Below are 19,520 nucleotides of genomic sequence, written 5' to 3'. Positions count from 1 at the left end.
TCCGAACAATGACAATAAAGTTGAATCTATTGTCTATGAAGCCTGGCAGCCTTCTCAGCTAACGTTAGCTTTGTGACTGCAGTTGCATACACCAACGACAGTTGCATCAATTACCACTGCTGTGGGTCAGCCAACCAAAACAATCAAAATATCTTACCACAAGGGCTATTCCTTGCAAATACGTGGCAGTTGTGGCAGCAAATCTCTAGACAAACAGACAATGCAACTCATTTGTTGTCATTCAATAATGAGGCAATAACCTGTCTGTGGGAACCAGACTGTTGGTCTGTTTGGGGGGTGTTGAAACGGATGGTGTGTGCATTGTAGGCCACATGAGTGCACCCAGGCCTAGACCCTTACAATCATCAGGTTGTACTTTAATATGTCAATTGCTGACATATCTGGTCAATTGCACATTAAATATAGGAGGCCTATTGCTATTTGCACGAAACAAATGTTTCACACTGTAGCGTCGCAACTGAAAATCTGAAAATGTCAAATTCTGAAAAATGCACTATAGATAAATAATTTAAAACTTTTTAGTTAACCCTTAAAACCATGACCCTTAAATCATCAGGTTGGATGTTGATATGTCAGAGAGCGAACCTGAAGCAGCTGACACACACACACACACACACACACACACACACACACACACACACACACACACACACACACACACACACACACACACACACACACACACACACACACACACACACACACACACACACACACACACACACACACACACACACACACACACATGCATACAGACGTGCTGCAATTTATAGTGCCTTTTCCAGCACATTCTAGCCAACTTAAACTGTCATTCAGGGTGCATTTTACTGTACAGTTCTAGGAGCTGCCATAGTCACAAGAAAAAAAGAATAATAAAAAAGAAGGATGATGATGATGATCAATATTCCATCCACATCCACTAAATTCAGCAGCTCAGAGAAACAAACATTACCACGTTGTTCTATTTAGATGAATACGTTCATGTCACAAAGTGGCATGGTGGTTTAAAAGCTTTACTTTTATTTTCTATGTCTAAGTGTTAAACTGTTTCTTGCAAGAAATACTGCTATACCATGCAGCTCAGCACAACCAACATGACCAAATTGTTCTCTTCAAAATGTATATTTTCATGGTGGTTGATCCCACATTGTGAGGGAACTAGACGGGGGGTTCACACAGTGTGAGAGAAAATGCATGTGTTGACCTAACCTGGTATCTAAGGAGAATGACTCAATTATAGACCAGTCAGAAACACACACAAACACACACATAAACAGTAGCCTATGTGCTCACCCACGGGAGGCATGAGTTACCCTCTTGTCTCTTGTCTTAGCAAGTACAATTTAAGTTGGACTTAAAATCTCAAAATACTCAGTTCTCTTCTCAATCTATTCTAATCTCTCCTTTTTTATATCCTATAATGGAGGAAGAAACAGCTCTCTCATTTTTCCAATCAGTGTTCTTCTATAAAGAGACTTTTGACATCCCACCCTTGTTTTAACTGACCCTATGCAAAAACAAGATAGTTGCATCTAGGATTACAACAATTTAGTTAGCCACAATCTTAATTAGGCTACCAATCCCTATTCTCATTCTACACTCCAATGTCAACTAAATTGTCATTTACTTAGATCATGTAGTAAATGCAGTATAGGGGGACCATTCATCTGGATTTTAATCCCGACAGTCCGGCTTTCAAGCTCTCTGTCTTGACCAGAGTGTCCTCCGTTTGAGGCATTTGTCTGCCTTTTTAACAACTGCTCCACAGCAAACAATGCTCAAGTAGCAATGACACATGTGCTCCACAGAAGAGCCACAAAAGGAAATGATTTATATGCCTCTCTCTATTTGGCCCTAAAATAAATGGAAAACGATATGCACTGAATTGCAGATGTATCTAAAAAGCTGCTGAATATTTCACAACCATTGAATTAGGCAGCTCAGCACAACAACAGATACCAATATGTTGAGGTGAGGTTCTCTCCAAAATGCTTACTCATGTCACAAAGTCGCCTGGTGGTAAACAAATGCCTTGTAAGGCAAATAAGTGCTAAACGCCTCGGAAGTACCAGAGGATTTCCATTTGCTGTTTGTAAATAGTTCTTTACTGAACTATGAGGCCTGAATTATCTTCTCTGTGAAGTATTCTTATACTTTTCAACAAATATGCATGAATAAACGTACATGGATTTGTTTTCTGCTGCTTTTATCAAAACGTTTCACTGCAAATGCTGTGTTATGTGCCAGCAAAGATTGTTGTTGTTTACGAAATACTTTAGAATGGGGAGGGGCCCTTTGCTTTTTGGGTGCTGTAAAAGTTGAGATAACAGCTGGAGCTCTCGGGATGGTAAAAGATAGGCTGGGGTAAACTGATTGAGCTGCTGCTGGCAGTTCTTGGCGATCAGAATGCTACATGGCAAGTCTAACATGTTGTGGCATGCTGCACTTCATACCCAATGGCTAGGGAGGTTGCACAGTAGCCCCAACCACCTCTTGAGCATGAAAAGTATAAAAACAGAAGTGCGGATGACTGAGGCACTAAGGAGCTCAAGACCTTTGGGTAAGCTACACTTCAATTCTGTAATTATCTGTCAGCTGTTTATGATAATATACTCTATATAGGCCTACTTCTAGCCTACTCCATGTATCCATTCTATTTAACAGTCCTTTTATGCAAACAGCACGCTCTCCCATTTGTTTCTGTGGGTGCGTGATCCAGGGAACTTGCAGAAAAGTAAACTCCAAAATATTTTATTTTCACTATAGCAACAGAAACAAAAATGTCTGCCTTATGGCCTTCGTCAGTGAGATATCGATGTGTGAATAAATCAGCAAAAAAAATACAACTTTTTGCGACTAATCTTTAATTTTTTCCCATATAACATATATAACAAAATACTTCATTAAAATTTTCTTGGTATGGCTTCCGGCTGACGTTCGACATGTAAGGCTGCGAGGTCCTGAGCTCTGCATCCAACTTTTAATTTAATCCTTTTTTTTGGCGTGCCCTATACAAATAAATATAGAAATTTATCTTCCTACGCTCTTATAACGTTAGTCGAGTCACTTACACGAGGATATAGCGCTTCGACAGGACATTTTGTTTAGTTTTAAAATAATGGCTAATCGCACGCACAAGTCAGCTAGCTCGACTAGCAAGAAGGGTGCTAGCCCTCCCACCGAAGATGATGCGGCATCACTAATATCTTCGGAATCTGTCGAGAAAATTATGTCGGCGATTGAATTGCTGGGAACAAAAATGGACACTCAGACGGCTGCCCTTAGTCAAGAAATAGCTTCCATTCGCCAAGAGTTGCATACCACCGTCAGCTCTCTACAGTCTGCTAACTCTCAGAACACTAAACGCATTGATGATCTGGAGCAGTCTGCCACAGAGTGGAGCTCAACTGTCATGACCCTCGAAACTACAGTGAAAAAATTGCAGTCAGAAGTGTGTGGCTTGACAGAGAAGTGTTTGGACTTGGAAAGCCGTAGCCGCCGTCAGAATATACGCCTAATTGGAATAGAGGAGGGGAAAGAGGGGAACAACCCGCGACAATTCTGTGCGGCTGCATTGAAGGAGATATTGGACCTGGAAGACACACCACGCCTTGACCGTGGCCATCGTTCGCTGGCACCAAAACCTCGAGACGGTGAGAGGCCAAGGCCGTTCATAATTCGAGTACACCACGGAGACGTGAAGGATCGCATCCTCCGCGTTTCAAGTCAAAAGAAGCAGCTGTTCTACAATGAGAAGCGTGTGCACATATTTCCCGATTTTGCACCAGAAGTAGCCAAGAAGCGAGCTGCTTTTGTCGAGGCGAGGCAGCTCCTTAAAGGTATCAAGGATGTCAAGTTTGGTCTTCGTTTTCCAGCCATATTTCGTGTCACGTTCAAAGGTGAGGAGAAATCTTTCACTAATCCCGAACTGGCAGTATCCTACATAAAGGATAACATCCTCCCATCATCATGATCAGGTACATGGACGTGACACATAATAGTGAATTGACTCGACTCTGAGTTGTTCGGGTGAACTTTTTTTTCTAAATGTTTTATTTGTTTTGAGCGTAAAAGGAAGATAAAAATTCAAGGCTGCACTTTTGTAGTTTAAACATTGGATTTGGGGGTAACTGTATTGCACAGCTTAGCTGTTATTACACTAGGCTACCTGAGTTTTTTTTTTTACCCATTTGTTTATGCTGTGTGCATGGTATTTGGCACTGCTATATATTTGTATTTGGTTGCTTGCTGAGCTTTGGGTCTGTTTAGGTTAAGTTAGAGACCCAAGCAAGTGATTTTGAGCATGTTTCTGTTGGGGCTTATGCACTTTGTTTGGGAAAGTGCTGGGGGGTGGGGGGTAAGTGTCTTTTTCGTTTTTTGTATGTTATTTTTCTTTTCACTTTGTCCACTTGTGGTTGCACTTTACTTTGATTATTACTGTTCCCTGAGTCATAGATGTCATCTGTTACAAAATAGATTGCCGTACTTCAATATCCACATTTCCAAATATGGCTAATTCAAATACACCCTGTAGGGGGAGTGGGCTGCCAATAAAGTTTACCAATTGGAACGTGAAAGGACTTAACCACCCTATTAAACGCACCAGAGTCCTTGCTCACCTTAAACTCTTGAAAACTGACATAGCTTTCCTCACTGAGACTCATTTATGTGGGTCTGGCTATATTGGCCTGAAGAGAGGCTGGGTGGGACAGGTATATCATTCCACATTTCAGGGTAAGGCCAGGGGTGCTGGGATTCTGATTAATAAATCAGTACCATTTGTATTGTCTGAAATCAAATCAGACCCTAATGGCCGTTTTGTTATTGTGGTTGGTAAACTACATAGTCTGCCTGTGACATTAGCTTGTGTTTATGCCCCAAATTGGGATGATTCTAAATTTATGAGTAACTTCCTGTCAAGTATACCATACTTAGACACTCATCAACTTATAATAGCTGGTGATTGTAACTGTGTAATTAATCCCTTATTGGATAGATCTTCCACTCGCATAGTCACTAAATCAAAAACGGCAGAATGCATTGAGGACTTTTTACAATGTTGCGCAATGTCTGACCCATGGAGATACCTTTATCCTACAAAGAAGGAATTTTCTTTTTTTTCACCTGTGCACCACACCTATTCACGCATAGATTATTTCTTCATACATAAAACCCTACTGCCCTTGGTAAATGCCTGTGATTATAATAGTATAGTGATATCTGATCATGCCCCTGTTACATTAGTTTTGACTCTCCCCACCCATAGACCTAACAGATTCAGATGGAGGCTCAATCCACTCCTTTTGTCTGACGAGTCATTTATTGCCTTTGTTAATACTTACATAGACATATTCTTAGAAACTAACTCAAATGATGAGACCTCCCCTTCATTGCTCTGGGAGGCCCTTAAGGCCTACCTGAGGGGGATGATTATCTCCTTCAATGGCAGTATTCACAAAGCACGTATAGCCAGACAGACAGAACTTTCTGAACTCATCTCTGAGGTGGACAAGGCGTATGCTTCGGCCCCAACCCCAGAGCTTTATAAACAAAGAATGTTGCACCAGGCTGAATTTGACAGGCTTTCAACTGGACAGGCAGAACGTGCTATGTTAAAATCTAGACATATGTCCTATGAATATGGAGAGAAACCCAGCAGAGGCCTTGCTTATAGTCTGCGACATACTTCCATTAGTCATATCATTGATCAAATTGATTCTGATTCAGGATTATTATCGGAACCAGCAGATATCAATCAACAGTTTTGTCATTTTTACTCTAATTTGTATACATCTGAACCTCCCACTGATCTGAGTCTAATGGATACTTTTTTCAGAGACCTGGCTATCCCTACTGTGGATGAAAAGTTAAGGGAATCTTTGGATAGCCCTGTTTCTTTAGAAGAGATAACCAAAGCCATTGCATGTATGCAGAGTGGGAAATGTCCAGGCCCTGATGGCTTTCCCACAGAATTTTATAAGAAGTGCTCAGCAAAGTTAGCCCCCTTACTCAAAGCTGTGTTTGATGATAGTCTAGATTCTCAATGTCTTCCACCAACTCTACGCCAGGCATCTATATCCCTTCTTCTTAAGAAAGGCAAGAACCCCCGCGATTGTTCCTCTTACCGCCCAATAAGCCTTCTCAATGTCGATGTGAAGATACTGGCTAAAGTGCTGGCTCTCCGTCTTGAATCGGTTTTGCCCACCATTGTGTCACCAGACCAGAGTGGATTTATAAAAAACAGACATTTATTTTTTAATGTCAGGCGTGTATTCAATATCCTTTACACATCCTCCACCTTTCAGCACCAAGAAGCACTTCTCGCTTTGGACGCCGAGAAAGCTTTTGACCGTGTCGAGTGGAATTATTTGTTTTATGTTCTTAAGCGGTTTGGGTTTGGAGAAACTTTTATTTCTTGGGTCAGACTGTTGTACTCTTCACCTCTGGCTTCTGTCAGAACTAATGACACCTATTCCCCATACTTTCCTCTTCAGCGCGGGACTAGACAGGGTTGTCCGCTCTCTCCTCTACTTTTTGCTCTGGTAATGGAGCCTCTTGCAACCTCCATCAGGCAGTGTACAGATATCAAAGGGATCTTCAGAGCAAATCAGGAACACAAAATTTCACTGTATGCTGACGATGTCCTTCTTTATATATCTGACCCACTTGTATCTATTCCACATATTATCAATATCCTTAAAGATTTTGGCAGTTTTTCAGGGTACAAACTCAACCTTGGAAAAAGTGAGCTCTTACCAATTACTACAGTTGCCACTCAGACCTCACTTCATTCATTACCTTTCAAAGTGACTAATAATAGATTTAATTATCTTGGTGTGTGTGTAACAAAGTCCCACTCTCAGCTTCTGAAGGCCAATTTTACCCCACTCATAGAGCGCACCAAACAGGACCTGACCCGCTGGTCCACCATGCCCTTGTCTTTGGCTGGGCGAATCAGTATAATTAAAATGAATATCCTTCCCAAATTCTTGTTTTTGTTTCAGTGCATCCCATATTTCCTTACAAAAACTTTCTTTACAAAGCTTGATAGTCTTATTTCATCTTTTATTTGGAATAACAAAACACCTAGGATCAGGAAACTGTTTTTACAAAGACCTAAAATACAGGGCGGGATGGCTCTACCAAATTTTCAAATGTATTACTGGGCTGCTAATATCAAAAGCTTATTGTGCTGGCGGTGGGATATATCAACCCGGGATCTGCCTGGCTGGTTACAAATTGAGTCTAGTTCTTGCAGTCCAACCTCACTTTCAGCTCTTGTGTGTTCATCTCTTCCCCTACCTTCACCCCGGTCTTGTCAGAACCCAGTAGTTCTTCACTCCTTAAAAATCTGGTCTCAGTTCCGAAAACGTTATGGGCTAGTTTCTATGTCAGTTTATTCTCCTATTACAGCCAACCATTTATTCCCGGCCTCTTTAGATAATACTTTTACAAGGTGGGTAAAAAATGGAGTCTTAAATATCAAGATGCTATATAAGGATGGTGTTTTCATGTCATTTGATCAGGTTAGACAGGATTTTTCTTTACCAACTAGTAACTTTTTCAGATACCTACAAGTCAGACATTTTATACAGAATCAAATCACTCAATTTCCCTCACTCCCACCAAAATCTTCACTTGATTCCATCCTTGAAACCCCTCCTGAGGCAAAGGGAACAGTGTCAAGGTTATATGCAGCGATATTTGAAATGGAAGGTTCCTCATTGTCTATAATAAAAGAAAACTGGGAAAAGGATATGGATGCCAACATAACTGAAAGTCAATGGTCTGACATCATTCAAAGAATCCATTCTTCCTCCATTTGTGCAAGGCATAGTCTTATTCAGTTTAAGATTGTACATAGGCTTCATATGTCCAAGGTTAAACTATCTAAAATATTTCCAGGGGTTGACCCTATTTGTAACAGATGTAAGCAGGCACCTGCCACTCTGTACCATACATTTTGGTCATGTTCTAGTTTAACAGCTTTTTGGTCCTCAATATTTGAAGTATACTCTGCAATTTCAGGTTTAACTGTTGACCCCTGTCCTTTCATTGGACTTTTTGGTATTCCTTCAGAGGATTTCCCGTTACAAAAGTCACAACTAAACTGTATAGCCTACTCCTCCCTTTTAGCTCGGCGACTCGTTCTTTTAAATTGGAAGAATGACAAGCCCCCTTCTTTTGGCAGATGGGTCTGTGATGTCATGTTTTTTCTTAAGGTAGAAAAAATCAGATACACACTGAATGGATCAATGGGGAAGTTTGATGTTGTATGGCAACCTTTTATCTCACATGTGGAACAACTTACAATGCACCTTGGCTCTGAATAGCGGTTGTACAAGATGACTACTACTATGTGGACTTTCTCTGTGTACTGTATGATTTATTTTATTTTATTTTATTTTGTTTGTTTGTTTGTGGAGTTTTTTGTCTCAAGTGTTAACTGTATTTGTGTATTATTTTATTTGTGTAAATCACAATAAAAAAACATTGACCAAAAAAAATTTTTCTTGGTATTTCATACAGTAGTTTACTTCCATTAGACATCTTTTTGTAATGATGTACCTTAACATATTTCATAGATTAAGACCATAAGTTAAAGTAATGTTTTAATGGTCACATTCAATGTGGCGTATCTGCATTACATGTCATTTAAAGATGCAAGTGTTTAGGAAAGAATAAAGATTTTTAAAAAAAAAATGCAATGTCAGGCCTGTGATAGTTAAACAGTAAGTAGGCAAAGCAAATGAATGTTGAGGAATACTGAACTTAAGTCTTCATCTTTACATCATTGCCATGACTATGGATGAAGGTTTGGGTTTTACATTTGATTGTACCCAAGAGAAAACATCACAATGTGGATGAAAAGTATTAACTTTTTTAAAGTATGGAACGTATTTACAATTAGCTGTACTGTATACTGTATACATTATGTGACATCTAGTGATAAACAGGAAGAGAAACTCGCACATGCACAGATTAAATCATTCTCCTGATTCCTGGGGTCTTACGTATCCTAGTGGTGGACGTGCGTGGCCACATCTGTCCCTCTGACAGCAACAAGAAAGTATGGCTGGTTGTATATGAGCAAAGTTAGCAGTAATTGTCAGGTGTCTGTTATAAGACAAAACCAAAATAACATAAAATTGCAAACCTGTCACTATTACTGTTTGAGTTTGATGACCATCAACGATACAGTATTCTATTATATTTGTAGTTGAACAGGCCTCAGTCATGCTGCTCTAACATGTCTTTTCAACTGTATGTCTTTGTTACAGTTTATGGTGCTGCAAAACCCCAGACCAAGCTGCACAGAATAGGCTACAGTACATTATAACAAAAGGGGCTACAACAAGATATTCCTACTTACTTTTCCTATTATAAAAGTTAAATCAGTTCAAAATGGCCCAAGATGAAGCTTACTCCTCCCTGATGCATGGAATACAGGAGCTCACATTTAAAGGGCCGTCGGTACCCAGTGAGCTGCTGCTGAATGGTCATCATGCATTTCCTCTGGCTGTGAACGCCCAAGATCAGGTCATCATAGCTGCCTCATGCTATGGCCTTGGCCGCATAGTGGTGATGGGGCATGAGGCGTACCTTCAAGACTTCCCAGACCTAGTTAAGAATGCCCTGGGTTGGCTTCAACCCTCCTCTGGGAGGGCTAAAGTAGGTGTCCATTCCAGCTGCCAGCGCATTATGGGGAATCTCTCTTCAGTTGATGCTGATGTCTGCCGATTCAGAAGTGATCTTGGAGTCTATATCACTGATGCTTATAATATAGATCCATTTGCTGAAGAGATGGTGCGCTTCCTCAAGGAAGGAGGAGGGCTCCTCATTGCTGGCCAGGCCTGGCACTGGCAGCATACAAATCCCCATGCAAATGTAAAGCTCCAATTTCAGGGTAACAAAGTGTCTGGTGTGGCTGGTATCTACTTCACTGAGACCTATGGGTCTCATGGATCTGTGGCTGTGCCATCGCGGATGCCTTCCAGTTGGTCGGCAATGTAAGTATGACTTTTTGTGCAGTGTTGTTATATAGTTTGAAGACTTGACTGTACAAATATGTCCTAAATACTACATGTTCGATTATTTACCACTAGCTGGGTTTCCAGACAACGTTTTCATGCACATTTTAACCATTTGAATAAGAAATCCTGTCTGGAAACGTGTGATATGCATAACATTTTCTAATGCAATAGAGGAGGATGGGTTAGTTCTAGACTTCCTCAAAGTTATAACTTATAATACTACTAAGGTTGATGGAAATGACCATTGACCATATTCTCATCAATTTTATAGCAAATTTAAGAATTATATGTCAGGTTAAATAATTTGACTTCTTTACTGTACGCACTGTAATTGTTTGCACAGGGCGTTAGAAGGAGCCTATTCCACCCTGATGCATGGAATACAGGAGCTCACATTTAAAGGGCCACCGGTACCCAGTGAGCTGCTGCTGAATGGTCATCATGCGTTTCCTCTGGCTGTGAACGCCCAAGATCAGGTTATCATAGCTGCCTCATGCTATGGCCTTGGCCGCATAGTGGTGATGGGACATGAGGTGCACCTTCAAGACTTCCCAGACCTAGTTAAGAATGCCCTGGGATGGCTTCAACCCTCCTCTGGGAGGGCTAAAGTAGGTGTCCATCCGACCTGCCAGGCTGTTGTTGAAAACCTCTCCTCCTCAATTGATGCAGAGGTCTGTCAATTCAGAAGTGATCTTGGAGTGTATGTTACAGATGGCCATAAAGTGGGTCCATTTACTAAGGAGCTGGTGAATTTCCTCAAGGAGGGAGGAGGGGTCCTCATTGCTGGCCAGGCCTGGTACTGGCACCAAGTGCATCCTCAAGAAAATGTTCTGCTGAACTATACTGGAAACAAGGTGTGCAGTGTGGCTGGTATTTACTTCACTGAGCACTATGGATCACATGGACAGACATCTGTCCAACCACAAATTCCCCTCCGATGGTCCTTTAAGTCGTAAGTGTCTTCGGCATTTCCTATTGGCCTAGTACTGGTACTGTATGTGTAGTTTACTGTTTTGAATTTTTTTTTCCAATCCAGGGTGAAGGGATATTTAAAAGAAGACCTTGACGTGCTGCTGGATGGAGTCACGAAATTTGATATCCGTGGTGATGCAGTACCTTCAGAGGTCCTCGTCCATGGCCCTCTAGCATTCCCCATTGGTACCACATCTGACGGCAGGGCCTTCCTTGCTGGATCGACCTATGGGCAGGGCCGCGTCATCATTGCCACCCACGAAACCTATCTGAGTCATGAACCTTTGTCCCGCTTCTTAATGAATGCTGTGCTCTGGCTGGACAAGGGACGCAAGGGTCTTGTTGGTGTTTCACCCAAACTTAGCTGGGTAACAGATCTCCTAAGCAGGTCAGGTCTGCAGTGCCAAGTGACTGACTTAAGTGACAACGTAAGTGTCTATGTCTGCACCTCATACAGTGATGACCATTGCAATGAAATCCAGAGGTTTGTTGCTGAAGGAGGAGGGCTCCTAATTGGAGGACATGCCTGGTACTGGGCCGCCACCAATACTGCCGAAAAAACACTCATTAAATACCCAGGCAACCACATTCTCAACCAAATGGGTCTCTCCCTTCTGCCAGGGACGGTGAAGAGTGAATTGTATCAAGCTCAATCAGGACGTGAATTCTTAGAAGCGTACCAGTTCCGTCAATTCCTGCAACTTGTTACCAATTATTTATCTCAGAACCAGAGTTTCAGTGATGATCAGCAAGAATGTCTGAAAAAGATGGGACAAGATTGTATGAGTTACCTCTCTATGTCTGCTCATGGCTGCGCCTCTTACTCTTCAGTGCTGGAGATGCTAGCAGACTTACTCAAGACAGGTCAAGTCCCACAGGTATGTGAAAGCTGCCCAGTTAGAAGTGGTGAAGACCGTCTCCTTCTTGGAGTTGCCCGGCATGTGTGTAAAGAGTGTCCAGATCCAGAAGCTCTCTTGCCCTACATCATCAAGGATATCCAAGCTCTGGCAACTGTCAGTGACACCACAGTGACCATCAGTGCTAAAACAGCAGGTTAGTCTAATTACAGCCCATAGTTTGTACAATTTCTGTGATTCATTAAAGGGGACTGACCTCTCCTTTTCCCCAAACTATGTTTGACACTGTATTGCGGTGTATGTATTTATGTCTTGTGTATGTATGTGTCTTTGTAATGGAAAAAGATTCAATATTGGTACAGACCGTCACCCCTCTAAAATGGTTTAACCCGGTCTTGATTGGGTAATTGGCTGGCTTATTTAAGGCTGGCTCATTTCATGTTGAGAGAGTCTTGAGAAGTCTTGTGAGAGAAGGCTGGAGAGTACAGAGTTGAGAATGGTGACTCGTAGTGATGGGCAAATGAAGCCTCGAGCGCTGCTCGGCACATTTCCCTAAAGGTGCCGAGTAATGTGTGAAGCTTCAAAACAATGAAAGACAAAGGAAAACATAATATGGTCACTGCTTGATGTTTTGGTAGAGCTATGGTTCAGTTGATGGTACGGTCTCTCATCCACTTACCGACCATAGTAGACCTTGCTTAGCTTCTGAAGCAGGATGTAGTAATCCACCTCAACACACTATAGCCAAGAGTGAAGTGTGCATGACCAAACGTATAATTAAACCATAGTCTATTGCCCGACATGGCCTCGACGATTCTTGAATCCAGTTTTCAATAAAGGAAAATATGAAGTCAAGACAAGAGACAAGATTGCAACACAGACCCGTCTCAGTGTCACTGTTCTAAATAGCCAAACTTTATTTCTTGGTCAAACTGACTCTTGCAATGCAATACAACACAACACAACACATTCTCACAACACTACAACGCGCGCCCTGGTTCACGAGATTCCGAAGCAGTCATGTGAGTGTGTTCAAACGTCAAACTCACAAACCGAGGCCTCGTTTGTCATCAGTCACGTTATTTTTATGGAAACGACACAAGCCTCGAACCGGGGCTTCATGCCCCTTTTTGCTCGACACAAGCTCCGAGGCCTCGCTTCATTGGGCACATCACTAGTGACTGGTATTGAGTTAAGTAACCTGTTGGTTAATTTCTTTTCTGTTTTCGTCGGAAGTTCTTTTTGTTTTCTATTTGTCGGGTCACTATTTTTGCATTGTGAATAAATCTGCACCAACATCCACGTTTGCTTGCTGTGTCTTCACCCCATCACCACTTCACCTCAGTGAGTCCTAGCCGCTCATCCTGTGTGTGAGTATGGACCACAAGGGCCATATTTTCACAGGGACTTAGTTCTTAATGGGATTTGTAACACAATTTACAAAAAAAGGACATTATGATGAGAGTTCATCTTTCATGAAAGCTTACAATAACATGAAATAGCAAATAAGCAAGCATCAGCAGCTAATAATTCAGGCTACACCTAATCCAAGGTTAGCAGATGAAATGTGAAAGTGTGGGAAGAACTATTTCCTGAGCACTTAAAAGCAACATTTCAATTAAAGAGCCGAAAGTAGCGTTATGAAGACATGCTCTGTCAAAGAATGTTGCACATTCAAAATGATAGACAAAGAGAGTTTTTTGTTTGATTGGGCATTGAGTATGACACCATGTGAAACAACTCTAGCCAAATGAACGGTAGGCTAAACAATGTGATAATAATGCTTGTCTCTCTATGGTGGCCATATTGCAGGTGTCGAAGAATGGATCAGCACTGGTCTGTACCTGTCCCCTGGTATGAGGACAGATATCGAGTTTCCCTCAAATATTGTGGGCAAAGGTTGGAAGGTGAGACAAAACAAATTCTACAAGTGTTATACCCCTGCTAAGACTCACTGTAATGATTTAAGATACCGTGTCATATTACTATTTATTTTATGCTTGTTACCTCCGCCAAGGAGGTTATGTTTTCATCGGGGACCGGCGTATGTTTGTTTGTCTGTCTGTCTGTTTGTTAGCAAGATAACTCAAAAAGTAATGGATAGATTACAATGAAATTTTCAGGGAATGTCAGAAATGACCCAGGGAAGAAACGATTAGATTTTGGGGAGTGGATTCGGGATTCTGGAGCCGTTTATGTTTTTCGGTTACTCGTGTAATGGCATGGTATGGCCACGTGGTGGCGATCTAAATAGTTTAGGCTCAAATGTATGACAACCTAGGAGGAACAATACAGGCGGAGGTCTGCGCTCTCTGAGTCCTTTTCTAGTTGTTTGATATATCTCCTTTATACATTAATTACATTTATTAATTTGGTGGATGCTTCCAAAATGACTTACAGTTATTATCCATTATCCTGGAAGCGACTTGGAGTTAAATGCTGTGCTCAAGGGCACAACGGTGGAAGCTGGGAATTGAACCCATCACTTTCCAGACTACACGCTATCTCAACTCCTTAACCACCATGATACATTACCCACTAAAAATGTTATCTATTCTACATCTGTCCCCAGGTGCAGATTGGCTGCCAGACTGACAATATTAAGCACTTAGATGAATGGAAACGAGCACCAGTGGTAGTTGAGCGTTTCCCTGTGGATGGTAACACAGTGCAGGTGTGGAACCTCTGGGGAGGTTTAATCTACTTGGTTGCTCCACCAAATTGTCACGTGGACAATGTGAAGATATTGGTGCAGAAGGCTGTTCAAGCACCATACTATAAATCTGGTAAGGATGGCGTGTCTTTACCATCACATTTTAGGACCCGTAACTGGAACAGGACTTTCTTTTCATCAAATGTTGACAACATTGACTTCAGTATATTATTTCTCCTGGTAACTGAAAGTATGACATGTCACACAAAATTATGAAGTTTCAAAGTGAGATATAATTCAATTCAATTCAATAAAAAAAAAACTTAATTTATTCCAGAGGGGCAATTTCTCAAGCAATAAGGCATGTCTGGATCAAATATTTATATACAATGCTACCATCTAAGATATCTTTGTTTTGACACATTTTGAAGGTAGCATAGATGTATCCTTCACGCTGCCTTCAACGTTCAAAATTCTATCTCATCATGATCAGCTGAACAGTAATAAACAGCTGACAATTCTATTTTTAAAAGCTGTGCAGGATAACTAGAGGATTGCTTTTACTGTGTACTTAGAGAGAGTAGCCAGCAAATAGGGAGGAAATATTCACTGATTTTGCTTTAAATTGCTTGTATCATATGTGAAATTTATCTGTAACATACAGTATACAGTATCAGTAATTGATAGATAACTTTTTTAAGGTCACATTAATGTATGCTTCTACCAGAACAGAAATGTTTCATGTAAGCTTTTTATCAGTGAATATGTACTGTGATGAGGATGCACATTGAATTAAAAGATGTTGCACCCTTCATCACCTGATTCACAGGGGAGACTACAATGAACCACTGGCTCCAGGATATAAGGAACTACCCTGCCCCCTGGGCTGAGCTGGAGTTTGAGAACCTAGTTATCACTCTCCACTCTGACTTCATCCGAAATTTGGAACGGACGGATTTGCTAGCCGAACAGTGGGATGCCGTCATGAGGGGTGTTGCTGAGTTGGCAGCCAAACCCGCCAAGTTCCCACGCAAGGAGCGATTTGTGGCAGATGTACAGATCTCAGCTGGTGTGTGAGATGATTTTGTGGTATCATTACCTATGTAGAATATTCTTGATTCACTAAATGGATCGAAACAAATGAATGTATTTAAGGCTTGTTTTTCTATTTTACAGCCATGAAATTGTGCTATTAAACTATTTTTTTTTGCCTTAAGGATTCATGCACTCTGGCTACCCAGTTATGATGTTCACTTCATCAGCCCCTGACCTTCTGAGGCTAAAGGGCAAAAAAGATCCCTGGGGGCCAATCCATGAACTAGGCCACAACCAGCAGCTCTCTGTATGGGAATTTCCCCCTCACACTGGTGAGGCCACCAATAACCTGTGGTCTGTGTTCATCGGTGAGACGGTGTATGGGCTTGAATGGGGTGATGCCCATGGGCATCTGAAACCTGTCCGCCGGCAAAGTCGGGTCCAGGAGTATATTAAGGGAGGCCGTAAACTGGAAGACTGGAAGGTCTGGACGGCGCTTGAGACCTACTTGCAGGTATTTTGTGTGTGTGGCTGTGTCTGTGTCTGTGTCTGATCAGAGTCAGAATCTTGGCTGCAGAGCCTGCAAGGTTGAAAATCCAGACATACCTGTAGACCCTGATATGCTGTACAGATTATGGCCAGTTCAACCACAACCCAGTCAGGTAGTAAATTCCTTTAAAACAGTCATCAAAATGTAGATTGTCTGACATTTATCATTAACAAGGTTGTTGTGTTTAGACACAAAACACGTTAATTAGTGGGCTTGCTGCAAGGCAAGCCCATATTGTTATCCGTTGGCCGTTTTTTTAAAATGCCTCTTCTCCTAGAGCGTTTGAGCCATCGACGCGGTTCAAACACTAAAAAATCAGGCCCGATCCGGTGTTGTCGTTTTTCCGGTATTCCCGTTTTTAGACACTTGTAGTTCCGCCATGCTCCACCAGAGGCGTTTCCCCATAGAAATGAATCACTGCCCCCTGGTGAGCAAGCCCACTCTTGCAGCTCCTCCACGGAGATGCACATTTCTAGTTGTCCAGTGTTATGTGATAATTTACATCTTTAAAATCTGTTTTGCCAGCTCCAGGAGAAGTTTGGCTGGGACGCCTTTAAGAAGTTCTTTGGTGCCTACCACAACATGCCTGAAGTGCCCAAAGATAAAACGGGAAAGATGAACACATTTGTGAAGACCTTCTCCAAAGTGGTGAACAGGAACCTGACATCATTCTTCAAAGCCTGGAACTGGCCAGTAGAACCTGCAACTGAGTCGAAGCTCTCAAGTCTGCCTGATTGGAGGGATCATCCAATGGCTGCATATGTCTAAGAGAGTAAACTGAGATTTATATTAGGTTCAGGGTGCTATGTGGGCTATCATCACCATATCTATTTAGCTTATTTGTATTGTACTGAGCAGAAGCAAAGGTTGCTATGAATATAACTGGCATCTAGTAATTATGTCCCTCACTCTAGATACCTGCTTGTAAATGACTTCCATAACCCTATAAAACATGTGGACTAGCATTATGTTCACTTTGTACCTTTATAACAGCTGTTATTTTCATTCTGCTTTCAATATCATCATTATCTTAAAATATATTCATCATATCACTGCTGAAGTTATCACATTATCCGTAATCTGCAATACTAGTCATCACAATTAAAATAATGTAAGCCTACAATGATAATTATAATCACTGGCCATGTAAGCCAGGTATTCAGTGCAGATGACAAGGCTTTATTTAATTATTTCACTGATATGGAAGGATGATATTATTGAATACAGGAAGGATATTCATGTGATAAATCAAGAATTGAAATATTTTGATGATATTAACATCACTGCTGATGTTCATGTAGTCTTTGACCTACTGACTGAAGTGGTCTTAAATCTTTGTAATCTTTTGTTTTGTCTTCTTTGTCTTCTGTTTGTTTGGCAGTTTTTTTCCCGATGGGTTTTCTTACTGCAACTCTAAATCAATCTATAAAATGCATCTATATTAATAGCGTAGGCCTACATAAGTAAATTAACTGGGACTCTGAACATGAAGTAAGGTGTAGCCAAAAACGGAAGTGTTGGTTTTTTTTCTCACAAATAAACTATTTGCCTGTCATGAGTTAAAGGGATAATCCGGAGTGAAATGCACTTTAGATCAATTTTTCGGACTATTGGGAGTACATACGTTGAGTTGACACCAAAATCATGTCATTCGGATGTATTTTGAGAAAGTTCGAGTTCACCGTTTTTAGCCAAAATAACTCGTTAGCCTGGAAGTGACCGGGGCAGGTCCTTTCGCCACTACAAAACGCTATTTTTATACCTCTTCTACTGTTCCAAACAACACTACACTTACGTGGTAGTGAGTAGAGAGTCCCTAAAGCCAAACCGAAGTATCCCCACGTCTTTATGTGGTCGGATAGAGAGTCCAGAATGAATTTAATCGAGTCAGTACCTTTCCGGAAATGTTAGTAAAGTGTTGTTGAAGCGTTGCGCTGCTGCCGCCGCGACATTTCCGGAAGGTACTGACTCGATTAAATTCATTCTGGACTCTCTATCCGACCACATAAAGACGTGGGGATACTTCGGTTTGGCTTTAGGGACCCTCTACTCACTACCACGTAAGTGTAGTGTTGTTTGGAACAGTAGAAGAGGTATAAAAATAGCGTTTTGTAGTGGCGAAAGGACCTGCCCCGGTCACTTCCAGGCTAACGAGTTTTGGCTAAAAACGGTGAACTCGAACTTTCTCAAAATACATCCGAATGACATGATTTTAGACAGGTCATTTGCTCAACTTTTTGGGCCTAGTTTTCTGTCAAAGTTTTCTCAATGGATTCCTGGTCAGAACCCCTATTGAAACAGATTAAGACTTGGGGCATGTTAAATTTTGTCCAAAAATTCAAGATGGCCACCTTATGGGCAATTCCATATCAGTTGGAACAGGTCCGACACCATGGTCCTCAGTTTTTCCTGATTTTTGGTCAAAATGTTCCTCCATGTCTCATTAGAGGAAAACCAAAATTTTAGCTTGGTATCTTGTTTAGTTTCTGAGATATGGCTCTTCAAATGTGGATAGACGTGTCCTAAAAAAAGGCTGAAAATGCCTGTATTTAATGAGCACCACTTTTTTTTAAACCCCTCTCCTGTCTTAAGCCTACCATATTATTTTCTAAAAATGTGAACACTGGGGCAGTACCCTGTTTAGTTGTCCAATATCACAAAGGAATTATAGTCCTTCCCACCATTGAAGACTTATTCATCGAAACAAACCCTTTTTTTTTTTTTAAAGCAATGAAAAACAAAAAACCTGTTTTTGTTCTCTTATGGTCATGAATGGATAGCACTCACATTTTTAAAACTTTACATATATATAGTCCATGAGTAAGAGAACATGTTGAAAAAAAATTGAGATGGTAAGTTTTCGTATTTCGAGGCTATGGGCCTTCAAAGATGGCCAAAATGGTGTTTTTTCCTAAAAATGCCAATTTCATTGCCTTTTTTCAAGGACAAGATGAAATGCAAATCCAACATTTCTTTTTTCCTGCTATAGTATGCCACTTTGTAGACCATGTGAATGTGGTAGATCCGACCTGTCCATTTTAATATCCCCTCAGTACATGTCTGAAGTTAGAAAAAATGAAAAATTGTCTTGGCTGAAGGAGGTGTTGGTTTGATTTTTATGAACCTCCTAGAAGGACATTATGGGGTTTAACCCCATTTTTTATGTTTGAGGGATCAGATTGCCATCCGGTAAACAGGAGAAAAATGTTATATCCCATTTTTACTCTTTATTGATCCCTTAGAATATGTCCAAAAGTTGTCAAAAATGAAAAAGGCGACTAAATTGAGGGGCCAAGTGGATCAAGTCACACAAGGCTAAAAATGTAATATAAGACAGATGAGATACTGAGGGAGAACACTGTGAAATGTATAACCCCTGTTACGATGGCCTTTGAACC

At 41.1% G+C, this 19,520-nt stretch overlaps 1 protein-coding gene across 1 annotated transcript; it reads left to right on the top strand.

Annotated features, from left to right (window-relative positions):
* The first annotated feature begins 2,388 nt into the window (after positions 1–2,388).
* Positions 2,389–17,655, top strand: LOC134100127 (TRPM8 channel-associated factor homolog). Its single transcript, XM_062553195.1, has 9 exons — positions 2,389–2,581; positions 9,303–10,031; positions 10,399–11,007; positions 11,092–12,080; positions 13,697–13,791; positions 14,457–14,670; positions 15,367–15,606; positions 15,755–16,086; positions 16,648–17,655. Exons 2-9 carry the CDS (start codon positions 9,427–9,429, stop codon positions 16,888–16,890), a joined length of 3,327 nt encoding a protein of 1,108 aa, XP_062409179.1. The 5' UTR covers positions 2,389–2,581; positions 9,303–9,426; the 3' UTR covers positions 16,891–17,655.
* The last annotated feature ends 1,865 nt before the right edge of the window (positions 17,656–19,520 follow it).

The sequence above is a fragment of the Sardina pilchardus genome, chromosome 13 (assembly GCF_963854185.1).
Source record: "Sardina pilchardus chromosome 13, fSarPil1.1, whole genome shotgun sequence".
Classification (NCBI taxonomy): Eukaryota; Metazoa; Chordata; class Actinopteri; order Clupeiformes; family Clupeidae; genus Sardina; species Sardina pilchardus.
Note: the sequence above shows the minus strand (reverse complement) of the source record. Positions and strands in the feature narration are given on the sequence as shown.

What these genes read in the sequence shown, in the direction of transcription:
- LOC134100127 (XM_062553195.1), top strand. Translation starts at nt 9,427, where the DNA reads ATGGCCCAAGATGAAGCTTACTCCTCCCTGATGCATGGAATACAGGAG. An exon ending in TTGTGGGCAAAGGTTGGAAG is followed by an intron (nt 13,792 to 14,456) that starts GTGAGACAAAAC and finishes ATCTGTCCCCAG; the next exon opens with GTGCAGATTGGCTGCCAGAC. An exon ending in AGCACCATACTATAAATCTG is followed by an intron (nt 14,671 to 15,366) that starts GTAAGGATGGCG and finishes CCTGATTCACAG; the next exon opens with GGGAGACTACAATGAACCAC.